General features: G+C 47.2%; 1 protein-coding gene and 1 pseudogene across 2 annotated transcripts in view; one reads left to right on the top strand and one right to left on the bottom strand.

The window, feature by feature from the left end:
- Nucleotides 1–2,753: 2,753 nt before the first annotated feature.
- NT5E (5'-nucleotidase ecto) overlaps nt 2,754–27,010 on the bottom strand; it is a 45,359-nt gene continuing 21,102 nt past the window's right edge. Inside the window, exons 4-9 of the mRNA XM_079938786.1 lie at nt 13,190–13,387; nt 12,114–12,268; nt 10,368–10,473; nt 9,422–9,571; nt 7,894–8,094; nt 2,754–4,928 (exon numbers count right to left, since the gene is read on the bottom strand). Coding sequence (XP_079794912.1) covers nt 4,765–4,928; nt 7,894–8,094; nt 9,422–9,571; nt 10,368–10,473; nt 12,114–12,268; nt 13,190–13,387 — 974 coding nt within the window. The 3' untranslated portion in view covers nt 2,754–4,764. The remainder of the gene's footprint in view (nt 4,929–7,893; nt 8,095–9,421; nt 9,572–10,367; nt 10,474–12,113; nt 12,269–13,189; nt 13,388–27,010) is intronic.
- LOC307195082 (large ribosomal subunit protein uL22-like) lies at nt 13,412–21,495 on the top strand (annotated as a pseudogene). Its single transcript, XR_013831773.1, has 2 exons — nt 13,412–18,170; nt 18,407–21,495. The product of XR_013831773.1 is annotated as a large ribosomal subunit protein uL22-like (transcript).

The following is a 27,010-nucleotide window of genomic DNA, read 5'->3' as shown; positions in this document are numbered from 1 at the left end:
TACTTAAGTCAATGTGTGATTTATTTTTTCTGTTTATATTTTAAATGTGAATTGTATTGGCTTCCTCATTAGCCCTGTAATGCTACTCCCATTCACTTGCATTGTGGGCTTTCTTGAATGGGTTAGGGAGGGGCAGATGAAGCAGTGATCAGATAGTCAAGGAGCCAGCAGCCTCCTTATCTGTGGTGTCATTCTAGAGAACAGTAATGACCGAGGTTACCTTACTAGTTTGTTAATTATGTCTTGTTCTACAGTAGTGTCTGGGATCTCTTGTTTTATAGTCCCATCTTCTCTTTCCACTTTTACCCAAAGATAGATACTCAGTAAGGAATAAGGCGAGGCTACGAGAAGAAAACTTGAGCAGGATAATGATACACCTGTGTGGTAGATGAGCAGGAATGATGCTATATGCATTTCTTAGTTATGACACAAGAGTTACCACAAAATCAGTTTCACAACATGATAAATTAGTGAAATTTTTAGGAATGCTATATAAATGTAAACATATAAAGTCAATACATTGTGATTTTACCAGAAAGATAAGACTTGTTTATTTTTTAAGTGTATGGATTTCCTTACTTCATCTGCAGAGTATAGATCTGAAAAAAAGTCAACACCAAATTAAAAACTCAAGCTCAATTAGAAATTTGATTAGCCATATTTATTTTTTCTTTATAAAAAATATATATATCTTAGGGACTGATTTCATTACTAATACGATTATTATTTAATGATTAAAGTACCAGAAAAAGTTTAGTGTTGTTTACTTTTAGAGTGATTTTGGCTTTCATAAAAATCTGGATTTCATACATGTGAATGTACATTGTTGGAGTGGAATTTAAGAACTCAACATAGTTTTCAAGACACACTCAGAAGGTAGCGTTTTTATTTTTAACATCATTTCATATATATTTGTTGTACTAGGAGATTCTCAGAGTACTCACAGGGGCCACTTCTCACTTTTGATTGTCCGAAAGTGGAACATCTTTATTTGGAGGAATTCCAAGGTAATTGGGGGAGGGGGCGTTGAAGGAAGCCAAAAGGCTGGAGCTGAGTCCTCACTCAGCCTTCTTTTATCTTTATGAAAGACAGCTTGGGCCTGAACCAGGCTCAGCTTGTTATTTGCTCCCATCTGAATGGAGGCACCAGGCAGCCAGTGGCCCTGGCAGGTATAGCTGTGGTGGAGGTGAACCCAGCAGCACCAGGCTGGTGTATGAAGGCTGTTCCCGTGGCAGGGTTTTAGCCATGCCTCACTTTCCTCGCTTGCTCTCCATTTCTAGGCCTGGCTCTCCACGCTTCCAGATGATTCTGGGGACTAGCTAATATTCTTCTGGTATGTCTCTGCTGATAGACTTTTTGTTTTTGCAATCCAAAATCCCAGTGAATAGTGAGTCTATAATTTCCATTGTTGCTTTTATTTTATTATTATTTTTGAAGTTTTTCAGTTTTATTTATTAATTTACTTTGGCTGCACCACACTGCTTGTGGGATTTTAGTTCCCTGACCAGTGATCGAACCCGGGTCCACGGCAATGAAAGCCCGAGTCTTAACTGCTGGACCACCAGGGAATTCCCTCCGTTGTTGCTTTTAATATGCCAGTATCCATGTCATAGGTCAGAGTTAAATTGTCTTCATACCCTAACTAGCTTACTTGTTAACCGAATATTTTCATCAAGTATTTCATTCAGGTTCTTAGAGGGCTCAGTACGCCTTACTAGAGATTGGAGATCTCCCAGCTTGTTATGAAAGTTTAAAGCTCCTGCTTTTGACTGCATTAGTTAGGAAAACTCGTTCCTTTTGATTTGCTTGGGTTGAGCCAAATCAGCTTCTAAAATGTGTCCTATTTTGCCAGCACAAAAATAACATTAATTGTAACCCTTCATTTGTAAGGTTGCCTCAGGGCTGCCCCGGCTGATTACGTAGATCACCTAGGGGATGGTTATGGGTTGAATTGTGTCCCCTGAAAAGATGCTGAGGTCTTGTGGCAGGACTTTAGTCCCAACCCCGTGTACCCGTGAATGTGAGCTTATTTAGAAATAGGGATTTTGTACATGATTAAAATGAAGTCATTAGAGTGGGCCTGATCCAGCATGACTATGACTTTATACAGTATAAGGGGAAATTTGGACCCAGAGACAGACATGTACAGAGGGAAAAGGATGTAAAAGCGTGGGGAGAATACCATCTATAAGGCAAGGAATATCTGAGGCTAGCTAACCAGAGCTGGGAAGAGGCCTGGAACAGATTCTCCCTCCCAACCCTCAGAAGGAACTAACCGTGCCAAATTGATCGTAGACTTTTAGCCTCCAGACGGTGAGATGATGAATTTCTGTTGTTTAAGCAACCCAGTTTGTGGTACTTCGTTACAGCAGGCCCAGGAAACTAAATCAGAGACCGTTACTAATTTAGGCAAGCCTAGTCATGTATCCACAGGGCTACATACTCTCTGAGGGCACTTACTCTGCTGAAAACTGCTGAGGGCAGCTCTGCCACCAACTGCATTTAATGTGTCTGATCACGGTGTACCAGCTGGTCTGCTCTATCTTCAGCATTAATTGAGGAAAATTCTTGACGTACAACCAGTTCAGATAAGTTAATTAAAATCCCTAACACTGTATGACTTGAACATTTTTATTTTTAGGAAACCACTATTGGTCTTAAATTCTGTACGTAAAAACCGTAAAATTTAGTAGTCTTACTTAAAATATCCTTTATTTACTGTTCTTTCCTACCTAAAAACTGCATGTATTTTTCTTGTTTTGGGGGTAAGAAGAGGGACAGGGAGTGTTAGTAGATGGCAGGGGCTGATAATCAAGGGAAGTGATACCAGTGATGAACTGGCAAAGAGTTTTCCATCAGTCATATTGTCTTGGGTTGTAGGTGTTTGCTTGAGAGAAGTAACTACCAGAGACAAGGAGTATATCTTCAATTTTATTGTTTGGAACCTACAATTGCAAAGTGTTTTCAGGTCATTTCTTAAACCACTGAATAATACACGTACACATATTTAGAAAACTTACAAAATGTTTTTTAAAAATTTGTGCTCCAATAGGATTTACCCTATTTTACAGGCCAAGCATAAGAAAATACACCCCAAATGCAATCTTATTGACATTTTCCTCTTACAGTCTATGGACATTTGGTTATTTAGGGCCAGTCTGTATATGCATAGAACCTAGGGCATTATTTTACTGCAACATTTACAAAGAGGTTGTGAAATTTAAAAGTATGTTTTGTATCAAGAATACCTAATAATTGTAAACATCAAGAAACATTCTCACTCTTCCATCCTTTAGCTGCTGTTCACTGACTCTGTGTAGGGTGAGGGCTCCCACTTCTTACTGAATCATTTCTACGGTAACGAGCAGGCTCACGTGGTCCCCCCACCCCCTTAAGCAAGTATTTGTTCCTTGTGCATAAATCATTCATTTCGTCGGTCTGGGTATTTCCTGAGCACCCGCTTAGAGGGGCACTCTCTCAGGCAGGATTTCTCATATCTGTGCCTAAGAATGACTGAGAGTGACTGTTCAGATTTGGAGGCAGAGCTGACTTTAGATTTAGGTATACCACTTAAAAAAAAATCAACCTTGGCTCCGCTCTGGATTTCCCATAACTGGGGGAGGGGGCGGAGTGTGTGTGTGTGAGACTAGAATCAGTGCTGGCATCTTGCTGGGGAGAGACAGGTGCAGGTTTAGAGCTACACCTTCTCTAAGAAGGTTCTCTTCTCATGACACCTTCCCATTAGGAAGAAGGAAGAAAGAAGCAGAGGGAGAACTGATAGAATCTCATAAAATTATTAGTAGCTAACGCCGTGTGTCAGGCACTCTGCTGCTACTCCTTAGCAAATATGTATTTAACAAGTGTAAATGGCCTTTAGCTCTGACTCTTCTATAATGTTAAGTTGGTCCTGGGCATCCTGGTCTTTCCTTCCCTTTCTCCCTGCCCCCTGACTGCGTTCTGCAGCTCCTGGCCTTTCCCATTATCTGCTGCACCTCTTGTCCCAGCTCCTCAAAGGCACATGGTGGTGCAGGAGAGAACGCCACCCTGTGTTTAGTCCGTTAAACTCCCTATAACAACACGCGCTGAAAAGGAAAAAACAGAGACCAGAAATAAAGCAGACTTGTTCTACATGAGTGAGTCTGGGGCTACGGATAGTTAAAAAGAGAGGAGACCATTAAGTATCTTCCTGAACAGTTAACTGGATATAATTGAAGGAGTGCGGGACTGAGGTCAGAAGGCCCAGGTGCAGGTCTGGGATCTGTCACTTTTAGCTATATGGCCTTAAACATGTCAATTCTTTCTGAGCTTTAGTTCCCTCATCTGTCAAATGGGAAAAACAATACCTGTCTTGCCTACCAGCGAAAGTTATGGGCATCAAATAAGATAGTGTGCTTAAAACTCCCTTGTAAATGATAAAGTTCTATGTAAACATAAGTTGTTTGGTGGATTAGAATGGATATAAAGGAGAAAAATGATGTGTATGTTTTAAAATTGTTTATAAAGTTTTATTAAAATTTGCATATGTAAACTAAAGATGGTTGGCCTTCTCCTCATGGGGCCCCTTTTCATTTCTTTTCTTGTGTGTTCGATAAGTTGCTGATCCTGAGTGATGATGTCAGTGTCTTCATTTACAACCCTCTAAGCTCAGCTTCTAGGAGACTGCAAGGATGGTCCACACCATCACAAAGCCAGTTCCTAAAAGGTAGACTTGAATCTCACTTGAGAAAAAAATACAGTTCCATTAATGGCAAGGAGAATTTTTGGCTATTGGTATAAAACTATGATCACTGCCAAAACTGAAAGAAGTATTAGAGAAAAACTTCCATGGCAATGACTTCCTGCAGAAAACTGGATCCGACCTTCAACTGCTGGATAAATTACTCTCATTTTTGAGATGTATGTGGAAACCACGTTGATATCTTGGTCACCTAGAAAAATACATACATTATTTTAACTACAGAAAAAATAATTATCAATTAACAGTAAGAAGGGGAAAGCCAATGTACTTCTCGAAAGTCCTTTGTAATTAGATATAAGAGGGAAGATATTCCTTTCATAAGCAGGGATAAAGTGTCACAGAAGACAAGAACAATGGCGATCACAAGTGCAAAGAATCTGATTGCTTTTTCATGTTCCAGATGTGAAATGTGCCCATTGTCCAGTATTGGATAATTGGGGGGAATAAATTGTCTAAGCTCTGAGATGACTCAATATAGAGGCTCTTGTCATCAATGCCTCTGAACCATTCCGGACTGAGGGCATTAGGGAACTGGGTCAATATCAGTTAGCTGAGACATAAAAGTGGCTTGTTTTTTTTTGGCTTGCCTGCTCAGGAATCATTTTCACGTAACTGATGCTGAGGCAATGGAGTCTTCACTTGCAAAAGAGAGGAGGACCGACAAATACTAATCGCCTGTAACTACAACAAACCCCTAGGGACCTGACAGACTTTTATTTAAAAAATGCCACACTACAGGGCTTCCCTGGTGGTGCAGCGGTTGAGAGTCTGCCTGCCGATGCAAGGGACACGGGTTCGTGCCCCGGTCTGGGAGGATCCCACGTGCCGTGGAGCGGCTGGGCCCGTGAGCCATGGCCGCTGAGCCTGTGCGTCCGGAGCCTGTGCTCCGCGACGGGAGAGGCCACAGCAGTGAGAGGCCCGCGTACCGCAAAAAAAAAAAAAAAAAAGCCACACTACAAATCATATATCTGCTAGGGCGGTTAATACCCAAAATATATAAAGAATGTATACAACTCAAGTACAGGTGACCAACAAGCACGTGGAAAGATGCTCAACATCACTAATCATCAGGGAAATGCAGATAAAACCACAATGAGATATCACATCACGCCTGTTACAACGACTGTTATCAAAATGACAAGAAATAAGTGTTGGTGAGGATGTGGGGAAAAGGAACTCTAGTGCATCGTGTGCAGAAATGTAAATTTGTGCAGCCACTATAGAAAATAGTAGGAGGCTCCACAAGACATTAAAAATAGAACTACCATATGATCCAGCAATTCCCCTCCTGGGTATTTATCTAAATAAAATGAAAATAGTAATTTGAAAAGATATATGCCCCCCCCCCGCCATGTTCATTGCAGCATTATTTACAATAGCCAAGATAAGGAAATGAGTGTCCATCAGTGGAAGAATGGATAAAGAAGATGAGATATATATATATACACACACACACACACACACAATGGAATACTCTTCAGCCATAAAAAAATGGCCTCTTGCCATTTGCAACAACAGGGATGGACCTTGGGGACATTATGCTAAGTGAAATAATTCAGAGAAAGGAATACCATATGATCTCATGTGGAATTCAACAATAAAAGCAAGCTCAGATACAGAGAACGGACTGGTGGTTGCCAGAGGTGGGGGGAGTCAGGGGTGGGTGAGGATGCACAATGGGTGAAAGGGGTCAAAAGTTATTCCAGTTATAAAAAAAAATAAGCCCTGGGGATGTAATGTACAGCATAGTGAATATAGTTACTAATACTGTATTGCATATTTGAAAGATGCTACGAGGGTAGATCTTAAATATCCTTATTACAAGAAAAAAAATTTTTGTGTGTGATTATGTGAGGTGACAGATGTTAACTAGACTTATTGTGGTGAGCATTTCGCAATGTATACAAATGTCGAATCATTATGTTGTACACCTGAAACTAATATAATGTTATATGTCAATTATACCTCAATAAAAACAATATATTACTATCAATATACTACTTAAAAAAGAACTCTTCTCTCTGCAGTGTTTCTCACCCCTGGGTGTACATCAGAATCACTGGAAGAGACTTTTGCCCCACCCAGGTAAATCAGAATCTCTTAAAAGTTGGGACCAGTGCATTGGTATTTAATTTAAAATGCTCCCCAAATGATTCTAATGAAGAGCCAGGGTTGAGAAGCCTTAGGGCCAAGGCTTCCTCAGCCTTCTTCTATGTAAGGTCCTTCTCTCCAGCACCTGTCAGTCTGGCCTTGGTGATGCACAGTCATCAACTTCTTTGTTTCATGCAGGGCTCGAGAGGACACCTTTTAAGCCTGCCTTTCCATTTCCTATCATGGGATGGGTGGAAGTGCCTGGCGCCTTTCCTCCCAGGAAAGGCTGTCTCCTTTGCCCTGGATCTGTCCTTCACCCTCCTTGGGATACACAGCGAAAATGGCAGTCCCCTATGATAAGGCTGAAGAGGAACCTGGCTGAGCTCCTTGCTGGAGACAGATGCAGGGAAGCTGTGCACGTGTCTTGTAAACACACTAGTTTCTGCCCTGGAGAACAGGAAGGGGTAGTGTACTGGCAGTGGACTCTATGCATAGGAGGTGGTTCTCAGTTGGATTTTAAAAAATGAGCAGGGGGTATAATGACCCTCACTGCTGCTGGAAATATCACCTGGGGTCAAGTGTGGTGGTTCCTATAATTTGCTCCAACCCACTGTGCAGAACGGGGCAGGGGACATATCCCATCCACGCCTACCTGACCTGTTTACACTAAAAGCTTCTTCAAGAAAGCTTAGATGATTTAATATAGTTTCCCACATCCAGCCTAAAGTTCTAGAAGTCTGGTTTTTCTATAAGTGCCACACTGATTGATATTTCACAATTTAAATAGCTGGTTATATGTATTTAAAAGAGTTTTAAAACACATGGAAAAATTTTTTTCCCTGGGCTTGGGTGGATGGGTACGTGTGCTGGGGAGAGGCAGGGCAATATTCCCCCAGGCCGTGCTGCTGTTTCCCAACAAACAAAGCAGGAAGTGGTCAGCAATGTGGGGACGCATCTGGATTTCTGGCTTTGCCCTCCGAGCATTATGCGTAGCTCCCCTCTTGGGACCAGTTCTGTTCTCGGGTACCTCTGGGCTAGGGAGGGGTGGAGACACTTGTGCTTACCAGAGTCATGTTTTAACACTTCGTCTTTTATCATCCGGAATCCATCCCCACCCTTGGCAAGGAAGTTCGGGAGGATCACCTTGTACACCTCATCCATTCTGAGGGGCTCGTAACTGGGCACGCGACACTGGGTGCAAAGGACCTCTAATTTGACCACTCTTTCCCCAGGGTTTCGGGAAAGATCGTACACCACGTGAATTCCTAGAAAAGAAATGAGCCTGTATGTTTTCACTGGATCCAAAGGGAAATTTCTGTTTTCTAGGAAAGGGCCAAATCTGGAATTGGGGCACTGGGCTTAGTTTTCATTTAGTTTGAGCTTGAGTGAAATTTCAGCAAGAGAGCTGAGGTGACATTGCAGCTACCCTATCTGGTTAGGTTTGTCCTTGAGTCCTTCTGGGAGGTCTGAGAACCCCCAGGAGGAAAACTGGCTCTGGCCCAGAGTGGGCGAGAGGTGACTCTGCAGGGAGAAAACAGACCTTTTTAAAATCCTGAGTTAATTGGTCCAGCAACTCGGTTCAGTGGCTCTGGAAAATGAGGAACAGATGACAGGCACAGAACCTTGCACCATCTTGATGACTAAGAGACGTTAATAATTTGGGCTTGGGTGACTTTCACAAAACATACGACTACCCAGCACTGTGCTGGGGCACCAGAGCCCCGGTGTTCCCTCCACTCTGTCCTGGAAAACGCAGAATATCTGGGCTACCCCACAGGCAGCAGCCTGGACCCCACCACACTCTGCAGCCCCTCGATCCCAGCAGCGGAGTGCCCTGCAGAGGGAAGACTTCACAAAGCAATCACAGCCCTCAGGTGCGGCCCGCTATCTACAGGCCGGAAACTCAGGCCAGAATGTGGAGTCAGAATCAAACAAGATTATTCATATTAATTTAAAGTTGAATTCATTGGACTGTGGACTTAATTATTGACGAAAGCATTTCAGAAGTCCATGACAATTTGGGAAGCATTTGTTTTCCTTCCGTTTTCACTGCAATCCATGAGATAAGCAGGCCCATTTTCTCACTGTGCTCCTAGAGGCTGAGGGCTTGCCCCAGGTCCCACTGGAACCAGAGCCAAGTTCCTATGTCTTGTCCAGACTGCCCCGCCCAGAAATCATCCTTGTTAATACTTATTGGACACTGCATTCCTTTGAACTTCTGTATGGTTCCAGGCACTCACAGAAAAAACAGACAAAAAAAAATCCTTTTCTGTTTTTTTACGAAGAATATTGAATGTTGAAGCAACTAAGATTTTAATAGAAACTAGACCTCAAGGCAGCTGACCTGCTTAGAGTTTGGGGGGCCAGCTCCTGCCGAGACCATCCGATGTCCAAATCAGACTTGGCAAATGGTGCTCATTTTCGGGGCCTTGGGGCTTTGACCCCGACCTACTCCAGTGGTCTGGCCATTCAAAGGCTATGCGTTGGTGTTGGGTGTGTGAAAACCCTAACAGGCCTGACCAAGAGGTTCTGGTAAGGGGGGAGCTAAGCCAACCAGCAGGAAAGCCCACCCCACCTTGCAAGGTGACTTACCGCCCACCTGCAGGAACTCCCCTGTGGACTGGCCGTAGCGGTACACGCTGTGCTCGAAGGCCTTCTTCAGGGTGGAGCCTTTTAATTGGACCAGGTCAAAGGTGCCTCCAAAGGGCAACACAGCAGCCAGGTTCTCCCAGGTAATTGTGCCTGTGGGTAGTCACAGAGGAGGCGAGGAGGAAAACAGCTGGAGAACTAGCACACCCCATGGCCAGTGTCCTTTAGGACTGGCGGAGCAGGTTAGGAGACACGGGGCACAGGGAGGCTCTGAGGACAGCACAGCTGCGTCTAAGTGTTCCTGACACTTAGGGGGAGGATGGAATCAAGGGGCCTCTGGCCGTGCCCTCCACCACTGAGGCTGACACTTTTTGACACCGTTATAAGGGAAGACTACAACAGTGTCTTGAATATGTCTGGTTGGTTTGTTTTACCATGTGCTATAATCCTGGATACCTGTAAATGCACTAGAGGAACTTACCCAGCTCTTTTTTCCCAGCACCTAAGATGGGCAATTTTTTTTTTTTTTTTTTTGGCCATGCCGCATGGCATGTGGGCTCTTAGTTCCTCGACCAGGGATGGAACCCGTGCCCCCTGCAGGGGAAGCGCAAAGTCCTAACCACTGGACCGCCAGGGATGTCCCAAGATGGGCAATTTTGTCCTCCTCTTTCCAGATATCCAGGGGGAGGCCATCACTATTTTGCAGATATCAGCCACCATTTGCGTTTTGCTGTGTGAATCAGAAGTTGAGCTAAACCTTGGTGCCAGTAAGGCTGGCTGCTCCCTCTGTGAGCAAATGCATCCAAGAACACACAAGCCTGTGTGCGCCCTTCAGGTGGGGCACTGACTCGAATGGCTGAAGGGCCTGGCACCGTGGGGGGGGGGGTCTTGGGGGACTGGTCAGACAGCACGCTGAGCTGAGGCCGGGGGCCGGGAGCCGGGAGCATACCGTTGTTCCGCTCGTCAATGGGTGACCGGATGCTGCCTCCGTTTAAAATGCACATGGACACATGGTTCCAGGACATCTCATCCGGGTGTCTCAGGTTGTTGTTAATCTGCAACAGCAGCATGAATTTACACTCGTTATTCTGGGTCCTCCTCCTTAGGGTCAGTGCCCGGAACTTGGTTAGCTGCACCGAGCAAATAAAGCTGCTGTTGCCCTGCTCCTGTGTGTGCCCAGAGCTTTCTCAAGTGTAATTCAACAGAACTAGTCTCATGCCCTGAGAAGCAAACCTCAGACACTGTGACCAGTCCCAGGTCAGACTCTTGAGTAGCCAGTAGCTCTGAGCCCCTCTCCTAAGACCCCTGCAACCCGCCAGGCCAGGGGCCCTTAGCAAAGCCAGCACTTGAAGTAGGAGAAAGGGGCTTCTGTGCAGACTGGCCCACAGGGCTGCTCCCCCCGGGGCTCCTCCAGGGCAGGACCCACATTTGCTCCTAAGGGTGGAGCCCAGAAGCCTTTCAACTCCAGACCTCAGGCCACAAAGGACCCTGGCATCCATGTCTAGGTCCCCAGCCAGTTCCCAAGTTGGCAATTTTGGATACAAGAGAGAGACGGGGGAGCCCCTGAAACGGGGGAGAGTCAGTTTCATTCTTCCTTTTCTTTTACAAAACATATGTTTAGTTACAAGAAATAAAACGAATTACATTCTCATTTGAAAACATATGATGGTGGAAGAGGTGAGACACAGGGCCACAGGGCGGCTGAGGGCAGCACAGCTGCAGTGTTCCTGATGCTTAGCGGGAGAAGGGGCTCATTCTCTCTTTGTTAGGTAAGCCCTGCTAGAGCCTGGGGTGTTTCCTTCCAGACCTGCCTCTGCACATTCACAGCTCTGGCTTCTCGTTAGCTGCTTGTCTCGCACTGACCGTGCGATGCTGAGCTTCCAGCACTTGTCCCACCTTGGAAAGCGTGAGTGTCGTCATTTACTTGGCAGACACTTATTGAGTGTGGCTGCATCCCAGGTGCCGGGCACCCGGCACCGAGCTGAGCCCAGACAAAGGAACGGCCTCCTGGGTGCCCCTGGGCGTGGTGAGTCTCAGCTGGAGACCTCGGCTGGGCACGGCGGCCCTCCCGGGGGGGCTGCCCGCAGACAGGTGGACAGAGGGGTGTTTTTGGTGTGGGAACTTGCTCTGGGACTTATTATTCTTGTGATAACGGCCTTGCTTGTGAAGGTGGTTCACACAAGGCCGAGTTCTCTGGGGTCAAGAGGACAGATCAGTGAAACACACTCTGGCCTAGATAGGCCCAGGCAGATGCATTTAATTCTATGTCTACTTCTTGGGAGGAGCAGAGTTTGTGGATTCAGGTCATCTTACCAAAGGAAAGCAACATCCAATATTCAGACACCTAAGATGAGCACCTTGAAATAAAGGCTTCTGTCCTTTTTTTTTGGGCGGCACTGCGCAGCATGCAGAACTCACCTGAACAGGGATCGAACCTGCACCCCCTGCAGCGGAAGCATGGAATCTTAACCACTGGACCGCCAGGGAAGTCCAAGGCTGCCGTTCTTGTAAAGCAATAAAGGGATGGCCCACTGGTCTGGTTCGGGCACCTTCCCAAGGTACTCAGTGTGATTACACGCCAAGCTTTTGTCTGGGGACTAATTTCTAAAAGTCCTCAATTCAGTAACTGTCAGGTTGTCCGTCCTTGCATCCTCCCCCACTAGGCACGGGCCCTGCTCTCCTGTGGACCACTCACCACAGCATCACAAATCAGGTTGCCCATGTTGCATTCTCGAAAGCGGCATGACTGAGTGGTACCATCCAGATAGACAATTGTTTTCCCCAGTTCCTGGGTCGAGTAATTATCTAATTTTGTCCTCCATTTGTTAATGTCTGCTTTTATGCTCGGATCTAGAAGAAAACAAACAAATCAGCCTGCAGTTAAAGCCTAAATGTTGGAGAAAGGCTCAAACGTCATTCAGCTCACCTGGCGTGAGTACACAGTTCTTTACCGTATTTGTGTACATTTTGATTTTGACTGGGAAATTTCCTTAGGAACCTCTATTCCGTTTCCTGGGAGTAAGACCCAGCTTGGATCTTAAAGACGTGCCAAGTAAATCAGCATCAACTCGTCACATCTGAATGAGTGTCTGCTGGCTCAACGGGGAGGGCATTAGTGGTGGGGAGACAATGAGAGGCCCAAGGGCAGGTATAAAGGGTTGAGACGTCCGGCTACAGGGTCCCGGCCCCTCCCTCTGGCTGTCGGGAGCTCTGGCTCTCCAGGGCCCCTGGTCACCTGTCCTTCCCTGTCTGATCACGGTAGGCAGGAAAGGGCAGGCGAGAGAGAAGCACAGGAGGATGTTCATGTACACTGTACGAAATGCATGACATGAAATGTCTTTTCGTTTTGATTCCCAGATCAAAAAGTAAGAAAGACACACACGCATTTGATGACCTGAAGCCCATGGAGACTGGGCTGCTTGCCCAGGTACACTGCTCCCTTTGCCCCAACAATCAGCTCTCCTCTGGACATGGGCCGAGAGTGGCTCTCCTGCGCCAGGGTGAAGCTGGAAGAGACACGAGAGGCAGCGACACAGTGTCTGATGCTGAGAGGGCTTGGAGGAGCACGTGGGACTTTTGCAATTCGTGTGTGTTTTAAATCTCCTTATCCACGAAGAGGGTAGAGTAAACTCAAGGGAGAAAGAAGCTCGGGTCTTCAAAAACATTGTCCTGAAACATTAACCAAAAAATAAAAAGGAAAAAAAAAAAGAAAAAAAAAATCCAGCCACCAGATCTTTGCATTGGTGGATCCCTGCCCTGAATTTCACGTACCTTCCAGAATGCTGCTGTTGAGAAGGATGGGATTTCCATGTGAAGTGACGACGTTTCCTTTTTCATCAAACTCGACCTTCAGATAGCCTAGGTATTTGCCAAAAGCATAGGCCTGGACCACGGGAACCTGCCGTCCGTCATCGGACGTGACTATGAATGGGTACTGCCCCGCCGGCACCTCTTTGGAAGGTGGAGTGCCTGCAGTGAAAGATCCAAAGTTAATCAAGTGGGCCCTTGTTCACGGACGGCCGGGAGCCTGCAGGCTGCCGGCCAGGTGACTGCGAATTCTGAACTGACGATTTGCCAGCTGCTGCTCTACACAGCTGGTCTTTCAGAGCCCAGCTCGGGCATCTGCCCCTGTTTCCGAATGCCCTTTTGGCACGTGAATCTTTCCATTCTCAACTCAGCAGCGGTTGCTAAGCTCTTGCTAAGTCCTGGGCACCGTGCCCGGTGCTACGTGGCATACAAAGATGCGACACTGCTAAGACAGTCCCGCCTCCATCCTGACCCTGGCTCCAGTCTCACCGGCCCGGTGAAGCAGCCAAGCCACTTCACCTCACCGTGCTTCAGTTTCCCCATCTGTAAAATGGGCATAATAACGGGTGATTGCTGCCATCCCGGGCTTGGCAGTGCCAATTTCAAAGCCCTCGGGCGGCAGACTCTTGTGTCTACTGAGTCCTCCCTGGTGGCGGAGTCCTTCTGTGTGTGGGGAACATGTCGGAGTCCCCGGTTTGGTGCTCTGGCGCTGTCGGGCCTCTGTGACGTGCAGAGGGGTGCTCTGGGCGAGAGTGGGGCGGGGGGACGGCGGGTGCACAGGCAGGCTGTGAACGGTGCCGACTCCTGAGGTCCAGTGTCTCACGGTGACCTCTAGAAAGGGTCCGTTCTTCACTGGGCCCAGAAAACCCCATACAATCATGCAAATCAAGCGGTTCAAATCTTCGTGTTCACTGTAAGGACACTCATGAAACTGCCCAGGCCAAAAGCCACCAAGTATCTGAAGGATGTCACTTTACAGAAGCAATGTGTGCCATTCCATCATTCCAACGGTGGAGTTGGTAGGTGCGCCCAGGCCAAACAGTGGGGCCGGACGCAGGGTCGGTGGCCTCCAAAAGGTGCTGAATTGTTACTGCACACGCTCAAAAATGCAGAGTAATGCTGAGCTTAAAGGCTTAGATGTAGATTCTCTGGTCATGGAGCATGTTCAAGTGAACAGAGCCCCCAAGATGCAATGCAGGATTTACAGAGCTTGTGGTCGGATCAACACAAGCTCTCCCTGCCACATTGAGATGATCCTTCGTGAAAAAGAACAGACTGTTACTAACCCAGAAGAGGAGGTTGCACAGAACAAAAAGATACCCCAGAAAAAACTGAAGAAACAAAAACTTATTACCCGGGAATAAATGTTGCAAAAAAAAAAAAAAAAGCAAATAAAAGTAAAAGAAAAAAAAAGGCAAAATAACAATTCCTATTTCACAGGAATCTTGAGAGGATTAAACATTTAAACTCTCTTGCTGGGACTTCCCTCGTGGTCCAGTGGCTAAGACTCCGTGCTCCCAATGCAGAGGGCCCGGGTTTGATCCCTGGTCAAGGAACTAGATCCCACGTGCCACAACTAAGTGTTCGCATGTCACAACTGAAGATCCTGTATGCCGCAACTAAGACCCGGCACAGCCAAATTAAAACAAAACAAAACAAAACCCTCTTGCAGACTGCCTGGCGCATAATACTCAATAAATGTGTATTTCTTTCCCCCATGAGGGAATGGCAACCTCTAGAAACGCTAGACACACACTCCAGAGCTTAGACTCTTTAGTGGAAGATCAGCAGAAATGACAAGAAATTAACACAACATTGTAAATCAACTATACTCAATAAAAAGTAGAAATGACAAAAGGCCATCCTTAGGTTTTTTTTTTTTCATCCTTAGGTTTTGTTGCTCAGTTCTGTGTCCCCTCGGGTGCCTTGAGGAAGAGCCGCATTCACCGGGGTGGCCGACTGGCACACAGACCTCCCGCCCCAGCCAGACCACAGACCTGCCAGGTTCTGCTGAGTTCTGTCTCAAAGGGGAGCCCTGGGGAGAGCCTGGGAGCCACTTATCTCAAAGGGGAGCCAGAGGCTGAGTCCCATCCCAGCACGGTCTCCCGGACACACGCCGTGTGAGGGTGGGAGCCCGGCACTCAGAACATGAGCCCTGGGCTCTGATCACCTGGCACGTTTCAGTTCTGCAACTGCACCCCTCCTATGGGTGCCCTGTACTTCCCATCTCACCTCCGGCGAGAGCGGGATCTCATCTGGGCTGTTCTGAGTCAGAGACTATAGAACAGATACCCTTGACCCACTACTATTTCTATCACCTCCCTCTGCACACCCACTACCAGCGCTTCCTATTAGATGTTCACTGAGAGCCCGGAGAACTTCAGTTTGTGTTGGTTCCTCATTGGACCAGTTATGAGAGTCAGCCAGGAGCCAGCCCCGGACTAGATCTCACTTAATCCTCCAGGAATCCCACGAGGCAGCTCCTATTATTATCCCCACACTGTAGACCAGAAGACCAGTTGTCACAGGCATGCGTCCATGGTCACGCAGCTGGTATGTGAAGGAGGGCGGGTTGAAAAGCAGGGCTGTGAGACACCGGAGCTTATGTTCTCTCCACTGCCCAACACAGCCTACGACGTGCTGTTCTCAGAGAGCCTGCGAGAGCTGGTTTCCAAAGGGCACTCACCAAAGCAGGTGCAAGCCCAGTGGCTGCACCTTTGTGCCCCAAGCTGTGTCTGGGCTTCCCTTTTCACTGAAGACATTAGGCTGTACACTTGGGTTTATGAAAAACCCAATCCTGCCTTGCGCCTGAGCCAAAAGCAGCCCCTTTAGCTCAGTAACCACAGAGCAGAAGTGCTGCAAATACCAACATTTCACCAGCAGGAAATATTCATAGCTGTGGCCAATCTTAATTTCCCATTGTCTTGCTTCCTCTGGATAAAGAAGAAAGCCTTGGAATTTTATTTCTACAAAAGCACGGACTTGAGATCCAGTGCAGGCCGTGTCCCATCTCCATTTGCACAGGCTTACGGGTGGCCGGCAGATGGTGGCGGTGACTGCCATAGATGGTCTGATGCATTGAAGAGTAGCATTCCGTTTTGTGGTGGTCCTTGGACAGACTTGGAGCCTGGCCTTTACTTCAGGGGACGGGGATGTGGCAGTCCCCTCACCTCAGCTGGGCACGGTTAGGGAAGGTGGCTCCTCCTCTGAGCCCAGAGAAGCCTGGCAACGTGCAGTTCCCATTATATCCACAAGGTGGCGCACAACACCTCGTCCAGGCCCCACATCTGTTTCAGAAAGGGGTCTGGCAGATTCCTGGAAACCCAAGAGAAGGGCAAGCCTGACTTCTTTAGCCTTTATTTTTTCTGCCTTCCATAAATATATCTGAGTTTAAACAGAACGTAAAAAGTCGGAATCGAACTATGGGGTCAGATGCCTCATCAGATCAGCTTGCTCTTTACAAACAGGAGCCACCAACCCCAGCTCCTGTAGCACAGGGGACTTTCTCCGGCGCTGAACAGAAGATGTGTCATCTTCATCTCGGATGGACTTAATCGGAGTCAAGGAGGACGTTTCCCACGTGGCTGAGACAATAACCAGTCTAGTTTGGCTCCAGTCTGCGTTCCCCACAGCTGGGCCCTCTCTGCTTCCTGTGCACTTGGCAACCCCAGAAAACCACTGGCAGGGAAAGCAATCCAGGGCTTCAGAGTTCCCACAGCACTCTATTCAGCCACAGAGGCTCACGCCCCAGATCGTCTCTCCACACACAGAGCCACATATCTGTCTTTAGAAACGCAGCCTGTCCTCTTGGCAGGGGGAAAACCGTTTACCAGAACTCTATTCCAGCCTTTTGGCAAATCCGTCCTCTTGGAAGCAAGCCTTGGAGGAGCCAGGAGCTGTGGGCTGACATTTAGAGCCGGTAACAGGGTATTCCCTAGAACAGCGAGGGTGTCTGAGGGAACGGAACAGCAGCCCCTCAGGAATGCGGGCGTTCCCAGCGCAGGCCCCGGCAAGCGCCTGCCCAGCTGATACGGAGCAGGGCCCTGTGGGACTCCTGGGCACAAGACTCCTTGCTCGGCACCTGGCAAACAAACGCTGTACTTTCCTTCACTACAACCTGGTGTCAGTGGACTGGCTTTTCTGCATGGCGGGTGAGCAGACCCACGTTTGCTTTGATAGCAACACTACAGTTTTTGACGTGAGCATCATAGCCTATCAGACCCACACGATGTGGCCCAGCTTCATCTAGACCCTCCACCCTGCACTTCAGCAATCTTAGTTTCTCCCATTCCTAGACCACGCCCGCCTCCACAGTCATGAATATAGAGTAAGACCTGGAACCGGAGGCCCACAGGCAAATTATTTACATCTTTTTGTTTCAGTTTATTCATCTGTAAAAGGAGAAAATAACAATACCTGCCTTAGAGGTTGTTTCGAGAATGAAAGAAGTTAAGCGGCACATGAAGCCTGACTCAGGTAAACGCCCAATAAAGGTTAGAGATAATTATTTCCCAAGTTACCATCATCTCTAATGATTCCCCAGACGCGATCAGGCGCTCCTATACCTGCTCTCCCAGCACCGTGGACTTCTTCCTTCACAGCATGCTTTGTAAGTACATATGATTGATTTCTCTGCATATTTAAAAAAAAATCTGATGGGCATCAGGATCCCTTTCAAGCCAGTAAGTTCCATGCGGGCAGAGGCTGCTGTGTCTCTGGGGCTGGCCCAGCACATAGTAGGTAGTCAATAAATGTTGAACGACTGATTTTAAGGGGTTTAGCCAACAGATTTCCAGAGATCAGACGAGATTTACATGCCCTTCCTGTGGAGGAATCCATATGTCAAGGGGAGTCATGCCCCATCCCCCAACTCCCCTCCGTTCAATTTCCTCAACTGATGAGCTGGTTGGGGCTCATGAAGCCAAACTTGTCGTCGAGAGAATGGGTTTTGGCGCCAGCTCCCTTTTTTTTTTTTTTTTTTTTTTTTTTTTTTTTTTGCGGTACGCGGGCCCCTCACTGCTGCGGTCTCTCCCGTTGCGGAGCACAGGCTCCGGACGCGCAGGCTCAGCGGCCATGGCTCACGGGCCCAGCCGCTCCGCGGCATGTGGGATCTTCCCGGACCGGGGCACGAACCCGTGTCCCCTGCATCGGCAGGCGGACTCTCAACCACTGCGCCACCAGGGAAGCCCGCCAGCTCCCTTTTAATCTTGTTTCACAACCTCGGGAGAGACTTTTAACTCCTGGGACCTAAATTTATTTCCTGTATTTGTAAAACAAGAGATTTGATAGTGTCTGACACCAAAAGTGGTTTAATTTTTTTTTTTTTTTAAGTTATGAGCATCTTTCACATGCAGGAAGTCTTGTGGCGTTGCAAGCCATGAAGTAGGCTGGCCAAGATGCCCTCCCCCCCCCCCCCCCCCCCGCACCGGGCAGTCAGGCCAGCTGCTGTCAAAAGGTGTTCCGCAGCCAGAGGGGTGAGTCCCTGTCTCCTCAGCCATCTCTGTACCCGACCCTGATACACAGGCTGTCATGTCTCCTCCAGGGAACTCAAGGGGCCACTGACATTCTCCATATTGGGACTGTGTCCCTCTGTTTTGTACATGCTTCGATAGACTGCCCACATTCTGGCTCTTGGACATTCAGTGATGACCGGAAGGTCTAACAGTGATGATGTATCTTCAAGTGGTACCCAGAGTGGGCACAAACTCTCATGAAGTCCAATCGGCTTGTCTGCCTGTACCCAGTTCTGACTGGCTGGGGTAAATAAGAGACCCCGGCAGGGTGGGAATGGGTTCACACACATTCACTCACTCAACAAACACCTCCAAGCTCCAACAAGTGCCCAGTGTGTGGGACTCCACTGTCCCGTGGAGCCAGGCCTGAGGGCTTCGCTTCATCTCTGTGAGGCCTGGAGAGGCCACTCACTGGGGAAAGAGCAGGGGATGCAGTGATACCCCCGCTGTCCACCACCCTCTTTTCTTCACGGAGGATCTAAGCCAGGGTGACTATCCTTCCAGACACCAGACTTCCCATTCGCTTTTTACATTATAGAACAGGGTTTTATATAAAAATTAAAAACAAAGTCATAACAATGCAGCCATCCCCTGGTTCTATCACTATGGCCTGTGAAAATGCAAAGTCCAAAGGAACGGGCTGGAGAGAGAGAGACTGATTTTCATGTTAACATACTTTGTAGTTCCATTTGAAATTAAAAAGGAGGTCCACAGGGCCATGAATTGATGTAAATAAACCTGACATTTTTTTTTACGGAACATCAGCATTTAGCTGGACAGGGCATTCCAGAGTGGTTCTGTACCCTGGGAAACGCTAGGGGTTTGTATTCACTGAGGGTCTGAACTGCTGATTTCCACAAAGCATTAGCTTCGGCACAGTGGCGGGCAGTGGAGCACACGACGCACAATTCAAACGGGCTCATCTCAGAACCTGGAGGACTTCCGGTGGGGAAGCCCGAAGCTCTGCTTCCGCAACATGACAGACGATTTGGAAATTTCCTTACACGTGAGACGTCAAAACTGACAACTGTATGAGTTTCTAGGTTTGGGGGAAATTAATAAACTGAGGACAAGAGATCTGAGTGAGGCACAGCCAGGCTGCTTGGGACAAAGCACCGCACTCCCGGTTTCTTATCTTTTAAAGGTAAGAAGATACATTTGGTCATTTGTGTATTTAGCTCAGATTCTCAAATTGAGTATATGCCTCTCCTTTTAAAAAAATTTAACACACATATTTATAAGAGTTCAAGTTGTGAAAGTAACCAGGTCAGGCCCAAGATGGAGCCACTCATGCTAAGATTCCCATCAGCAAACCAGAACTCCACTGCGCTTCTCCGTGGCTCTCCCAGAACAGGCAGGCCCGGCGCTCCCAGCCCTGCAGGCCCGTGCTGCACAGGCTCCAAGACCTCCCTGCGCTCCACAGAAGGGAAGTTAACCGTCAGCAATGCCCAGGGCAACTTCCTTGTTTCTGCTCCCTTTGGTCTCTAAGACCCTATGGCCTCCTATAGCTCTTCCGAGCCCCCTTTTCTCTGCCACATGGGATGCTGCTCCGCCCATGAATTGCCAAATAAAAGCCTACTGATCAGTAAATTGTCTGGAAAATTTTCTTTTCATAAACTTTAGGATTAATGGTTCAGTTTCTAGGGTTTAGAGAGGTTAAAAAATTTTTCTTTTTTATCAAAGTAAAACTAGCATGACATATTTGGCAAATGGAGAAGAAAAATTTAATTGCAGTCCCACCCCGCCATGGCAATAACCAATATAATTTCTGTGAATTAAAAAATATATATAGGTATGAAGAGAACAGACTTGTGGTGGCCAAGGGGGAGGGAGGGTGTGTGAGGGAAGGATTGGGAGTTTGGGATTAGCAGATGCAAACTAGTATATATAGAATGGATAAGCAACAAGGTCCTACTGTAGAGCACAGGGAACTATATTCAATATCTTGTGATACACCAAAATGGAAAAGAATGTAAATATATGTATAACTGAACCACTTTGCTGTACAGCAGAAATTAACACAACATTGTAAATCAAGTATACTTCAATTAAAAAAATATATGTAGGGCTTCCCTAGTGGCACAGTAGTTAAGAATCTGCCTGCTGATGCAGGGGACACGGGTTCAAGCCCTGGTCCGGGAAGATCCCACATGCCGCGGAGCAACTAAGCCCGTGTGCCACAACTACTGAGCCTGCGCTCTAGAGCCCGTGAGCCACAACTACTGAGCCCACATGCCACAGCTACTGAAGCCCGAGCGCCTAGAGCCCGTGCTCTGCAACGAGAAGCCACCGCAATGAGAAGCCTGTGCACCGCAACGAAGAGTAGCCGCCGCTCGCTGCAACTAAAGAAAGCTCGCGCACAGCAACAAAGACCCAACGCAGCCAAAAATAAATAAAAAACAAACAAATAAATAATAAATAAAATACGTATGCACGGATAGCAAAGAGGGGGAAATGGGTGGCAGAATCCATTCTAGGGAAAAAATCATTTTCTGTCTAGTAAACACCTGTGAGAGGACCAGGGTCCGCCAGGCTTCCCTAATGACGGTCTTGGGTCCTCATTCCTCTCCTCCTCCCCAGGGGGAGGTGAGGCAGACCTGCCTGGAAGGACGGGTCCCCGACAATGATGGGGATGGTGGAGCAGGGGTGCACACAAAGAGCTTAATTTTTTGCATAAAAATAGTGGGAGAAAACTTGAGTTTCAGGGGTAGCCTTGGATCAAGGGGGTGAGGACAGGAGTAACAAGAGGAGAACCGGAATGGGAGGAGGGCGGGCTGCAGAAGAAAGCCAGAAAGCCAGCCAGTGAGGCACACCCTGGGGCGGCAGAGACTTGGAAGGAAGAGTCATCCCAGGCTGCACAGCGGTGGGTCCCCTGCTGTGCGTAGCCGACCTGGAGGGAAGCTGCCTCATGTGGATGGAATTCAGGGAGATCAAGAAGAAAGGGCACTCTTCCATATTTGGGTCTCTGCTGCATGGACAAGAAGAATGGTTTGAAAGAGGCAAGAACAGGGGGGACACAAGTAAGAATCAGGACCTAGGGGATCAGGAAAAATAGAGGCTCCCCAAGGAATGATCAGATTTTGGGGGGAGGGGGTGAGAAGAGCTCCAGTGTTTCCCGAGTTTTGTAGAATAAAGAGTCTTTTTATTTATTCAAGAGAGGAATGACCTCATAAATTAGTTTGGAGTTGTGTCAAGTGACTACAGTCTGGGTAATAAATGTTTGTATAGTTGTAAAAGAAAAAAAATAGTTGGGGCTTCCCCGGTTGGCACAGTGGTTCAGAGTCCGCCTGCCGATGCAGGGGACACGGGTTCGTGCCCCGGTCTGGGAGGGTCCCGCGTGCCACGGAGCGGCTGGGCCCGTGAGCCATGGCCACTGAGCCTGTGCGTCCGGAGCCTGTGCTCCGCAACAGGAGAGGCCACAACGGTGAGAGGCCCGCATGCGGCAAAAAAAAAAAAAAAAAAAATGTATCTTCCTCTTTTTCATTTAAAATGAAATTGTATACATTTTCCCATGTTGCAGAATATTGGAGAACTGACATATTTTTCTTGGACCCACTATGTTCTGTTCCTATACCACCTCATTTAATCCCTACGACATTCTCTGAGGTAGTCGTATCACTGTAGCGGTTTTTTAAAATAAAAAGCTGAAGCTCAGAGTGGTTAAGTAACATGTCTGAGGTCGGACAGCCAGTAGTGACCAACCCCGGGGGGAGACTGTGGCCGTCGGAGTCCAAAGCCCTGTCCATGACCCCGTGCTGCTTGTCACAGTGAGGCTGGAAAAAGGAGGTCCTTCTTGAAGACCATCAAGGGGCAAACTTAGGGCAACACGAATGGCAGCCCCGGGAAGAGATCTGCCCTGTGGCAGGAGCAGGCTTTGGATTTCACAATATGCAGTCAGTCATCAGCTTGCCTGACAACTCAACCCTGCCAAAGGATGTGACCCTGTTTTACAGATCATTTGGGGTTTGGCTCACCCCGCTTCGCCCTGGAAAGCGGTTTCATGAGACGTAACTAAAACCGATCAGTGTTATGTGGCTGCAAAAATCGTTAAGCAGAAGGCTCTGGCTTTGCTCCATGAAGGAAGCTGCTGCTGTGCTGGCCTATGGCTGGAAGCTGACCGAGGGGTCCTGAGTAGCGGCCCCTGGGACAAGTGAGTCCCGGTACCACCAAGGACATCATCTTTGAAGTTACCGGCCACACCTCTGTCCTCTGGCTCATTCTCCCGGCTCACTCAATACACCCACACATCAGCAATCCTACAGATGCCCAAAGGAAGCAGTTCTTTGTTGGAGAATGTTTCCCTGTCCTGTGGATGTAGTAAATAATAAGACCACTTTCTTGTTCTAAAAGACAAGATTATCTCAACTACAAGAGTGAAAATCAATGGCGAGATGAACAATGATTGCAAACCACAACCAAGGCTTTTGTCCTCGCTCGCTTATTCTAACAAAGCAGGGATGGCTCCGCCCCTGCACTCGGAGTACCCGGCCGCTGGCTGCCGTGGGTAGAACAAATGCTAAGGTTTCCTGGTTTTGTTTATACTTAAACTGTGAACTCCATTTGTTTTGAGAACAAAATACGGTGGTTATTAAAATCATTTATGTTCTCTAAGTCAATGAAAAGGCTTGAATTTCATATTCAAGAAACGTGTGCCAAAATCCAGAAGCAATACAAATGAGGTACTTAATACAAAAAGCTGTTCAAATAAAGAAATCTAACTTAAAAAATAAATTTTTTTTTTTTTGGCCACGCCATGCGGCATGTGAGATCTCAGTTCCCTGACTAGGGATCAAACCCATGCCTCCAGCAGTGGAAGCAGGAAGCCCTAACCACTGGACCACCAGGGAAGTCCCAAAAGAGCTTACTTTTAAAGGAGCTACATCTGTCAGCATTCACTCAACAATCCTGGGCACCAGCCTTCCAGGTGTCAGCCAGAGACGTGGTGGTGAGTCTGTAATGGACGCTCCCAGGCTAAGGAGGAGAAGTGACACCTGCTGGGCTGGGAGGGGAGGAGGGTTCACCACACCGAGGTTTCCGTGAGGCTGCAGGCCTCTTCGCAGAGGAATAAGGGTGAGAGAGCCTTAAGGAGAGGAGGGAGGTGGGCAGTGGGGCTGTGGGCATGCCGCAATTCAGGATGATGACCGGGTCTCAGCCTGTGGTCCCAGAAGTGAGGTTGCTGAAAAGGAGGCGACAGTCACGAGTTGATAGGATCAAGGGACTCTGAACTTGGGTACTGGCTCCACCATCCATATAGACACTCAGCCAGGATGCAGGCAGGAGCGGGAGTGCAGAGGAAGACAGGACGTTGGGTGCTAAATTCTTGGTGACACCGGGGATGGGCTTAGGTGACAGTGATAACGGGGGGGAGACAGGGTAACCAGGAGGTGTGAGCCTCAAAGGAGCTGGAGGTATAAAGAAAATCACTGCAGTAACCTAAGGAAGTTAGAGAGTATTCTACCAAGAAATGTTTTACTTCCCCAAATTCCCGCAAGTAAGCAGTCAGGCTCTTGGCACGGATGCCTTTCTAGGGAGCAGGGTGTTTGAACAGAAGGGATCATAGATGTCACGCTTGTAACTCCTTAACTGTGCAGATGGAGGAAAGGACGGACGTCTACACTCACCAAGGCCACAGCAAACTGATGGGCTTGCATGATCCAAAATCCAGTTAAAAAAGCAGGAGGCAAACAGAGCGACAGCATCTCAGGAGACCGTCTGCCTTCAAGGGTCACACGCAGAGGAGAGTCCCCTGGCACACCTGCCACATCTTCCAACCTGCACACACTTTAACTACTTTTTTGTCCAAAGGCAACAGCATGGACCAGTTCCTCAACTCTAGGATTTAAATCCTTTAGAAGTCTGCATTCTAGCCCTCATCCTCGCAGCTCTGACATTTTGCAAGCCTGGACGTGGAAGTCCTCTCCTCTTCATCCCAATGTGAGAATGGTCAGGCAATACCAGGGTTGTCTGGTCTGCATGTGCACGGCGGCTGTAATCCAGAGAACCTGCAGGGGCTTCACTATTTGGAGGGGAACCGTCCATGGGCTATTTGGGTCGTGCCCCACTTAAAGCTGAGGTTTTAAAAATATGGACTGGTGACAAGACAATGAATCTTATTTAACAGGCAGTCACCAGCATTTAAAAAAAATTAAATAACAGAATAGAAAATATCAGGTGCAATCCCGACACTTTGTGAAATTCCCTTTCAGGTGAGTGTGTTTGTGTGTGTTCGGTCCTGTGTGTGTGCTGAAATGGTTCTCGGCAAGATTTAAAATTCCAAAAGATGTATTATTTTAACCCTAATTTGATTAACTAATCATATTTAACTTTAAGCTAATTCCAAAGGCAATTCAGCGGAGGGTTGTTTCTTGTTGTTGCTTTGTTTGTTTTTCGAGGCTGGGAAAATTTATTTAAACAAGCAAATATGCCTCATCCTCTACTGTGTCCTGGAATCACCTTTCATTGTTAAGTTCATTCCTCACAATGATGAATGTGCAAATTGAATATTTTCATGAGAACAAGTTTAATCTTGGTAAGCAGTCATGAAATGTGAGATAAATGACAAAGACTCTACAGGCAGTCTTTTCCAGAGACTGTAATTATCTACTTTAAGGTTTATGGATAAGCAAATTGTAATTTTTATCCTCAAATCTTTCTTTCATCCAGTCATTCATCATTCACTAAATTCAGCTCCTTCCCAAAAGGCACATCCTCTTTTGCAGGATTTCATTGGAACATCGTCACTGACATTCTGAAGCGAAGCTAACAGGTTCAGAGAGGGTGACTACTCAAGGTCCTTCAAGTGAAACAGGAATAAGGACTTCTGACCCAATACAGTGTTTCTTTCTTTCCTTTTTTTTTTCTCTTTCCTTTTTTTTAAAAAAATAATTTGTGTCTCTTTTTCTCATTGTAAAAGCAACATGCATTCATCATTTGAAAACACTCAAAGGTGCTAAGAAGAAATTAAAAATTACCCATACTCTCTTCTTAGTGAGAACTTTTAACAGGTTTGGACATTTCTTACTGCTTTGGGTTTTTTTTTTTTTTTTTTTTTTTTTTGTGGTACGCAGCCCTCTCACTGTTGCGGCCTCTCCCGTTGCGGAGCACAGGTTCCGGACCCGCAGGCTCAGCAGCCATGGCTCACGGGCCCAGCCGCTCTGCGGCATGTGGGATCTTCCCGGACCGGGGCACGAACCCACGTCCCCTGCATTGGCAGGCGGACTCTCAACCACTGCACCACCAGGGAAGCCCTGTTTGGGGTATTTTTAATTGCTGCTTTTATAAAAATAGGATTGCCTGAGATAGCTCACATAGAGACGGGCGAAGCAGCAACCTCTCCAAGGGGAGGGTTGTTCCCCATCGAAGTCGTCCTTCCCAGAGCTGATAGAAGCCAGTTCCAGCAGGCTCTGCTGCTCGTCTTCCTTTTCTTGAAAATACTTTAAAGCCCCATGAAGCAGTGGTTGGGGCAGGGAGAGGGCATGGTGGGAAAGACTCACTGAGCCGGACCCAAAAGTTTTGCGACAGTATATGTTCAAATGGGAAAAAAAAGAGTTAGACTTTTCCTAACTAAAACTACCTGATACCAAGGGGGGGGGGGGAGAGAGAGAGAGAGAGAGAGAGAGAGAGAGAGAGAGAGAGAGAGAGAGAGAGAGAGAGAGAGACATGTGGAAGGAATGGAGGGAAGATGGGAAGGAAGGAAGAAAAGAGAGAGGGAAGGGAAAGAGGGAGAGGAGGAGGGAGGGATGGAGAGAGGGGAAGGGAGAGGAGGGGGGAAGAAATCGAGGGAGGAGAGAGTGCTTGCAAGAGCACAGGGGCCTGTGGCTTCTAGGGCACCACAGTCCTGGGATGCTGCAGGGTTAGGGCTTGAGCCCAGAGTTCCAGCTTCTGCCACCTGTGAACCTACCAATCAAGTCCTGTCACCTTGAGCTGTGAAGGCCTTATTTACGTTACGTTGTTTATGCTTAAAATTTTTATATGCATGTTGCTTTTTGATGTACAATGACTTTTAGTTGGGCCTCAGTAACCTTTTATATATTTGAATCTGTATGTTATATATATTTATAATTTACATAAGTGAATGGAATTGACATACTCATGAAACCAATAAGTTACTTTTAGTAATGTCTCTTTGCATGGAGGCAACCAAAATGTCCATCAACAGATGAATGGATAAAGAAGATGTGGTACATACACACACTGGAATACTATTCAGCCATCAAAAAGGATGAAATAATGCCATTTGCAGCAACATGGATGGACCTAGGGATTATCATAC

The sequence above is a fragment of the Stenella coeruleoalba genome, assembly GCF_951394435.1.
Source record: "Stenella coeruleoalba genome assembly, chromosome: 12".
NCBI classification, from domain to species: domain Eukaryota; kingdom Metazoa; phylum Chordata; class Mammalia; order Artiodactyla; family Delphinidae; genus Stenella; species Stenella coeruleoalba.
The sequence above is the reverse complement of the archived record's forward strand: the minus strand, read 5'-3'. Positions and strand labels throughout refer to the sequence as shown.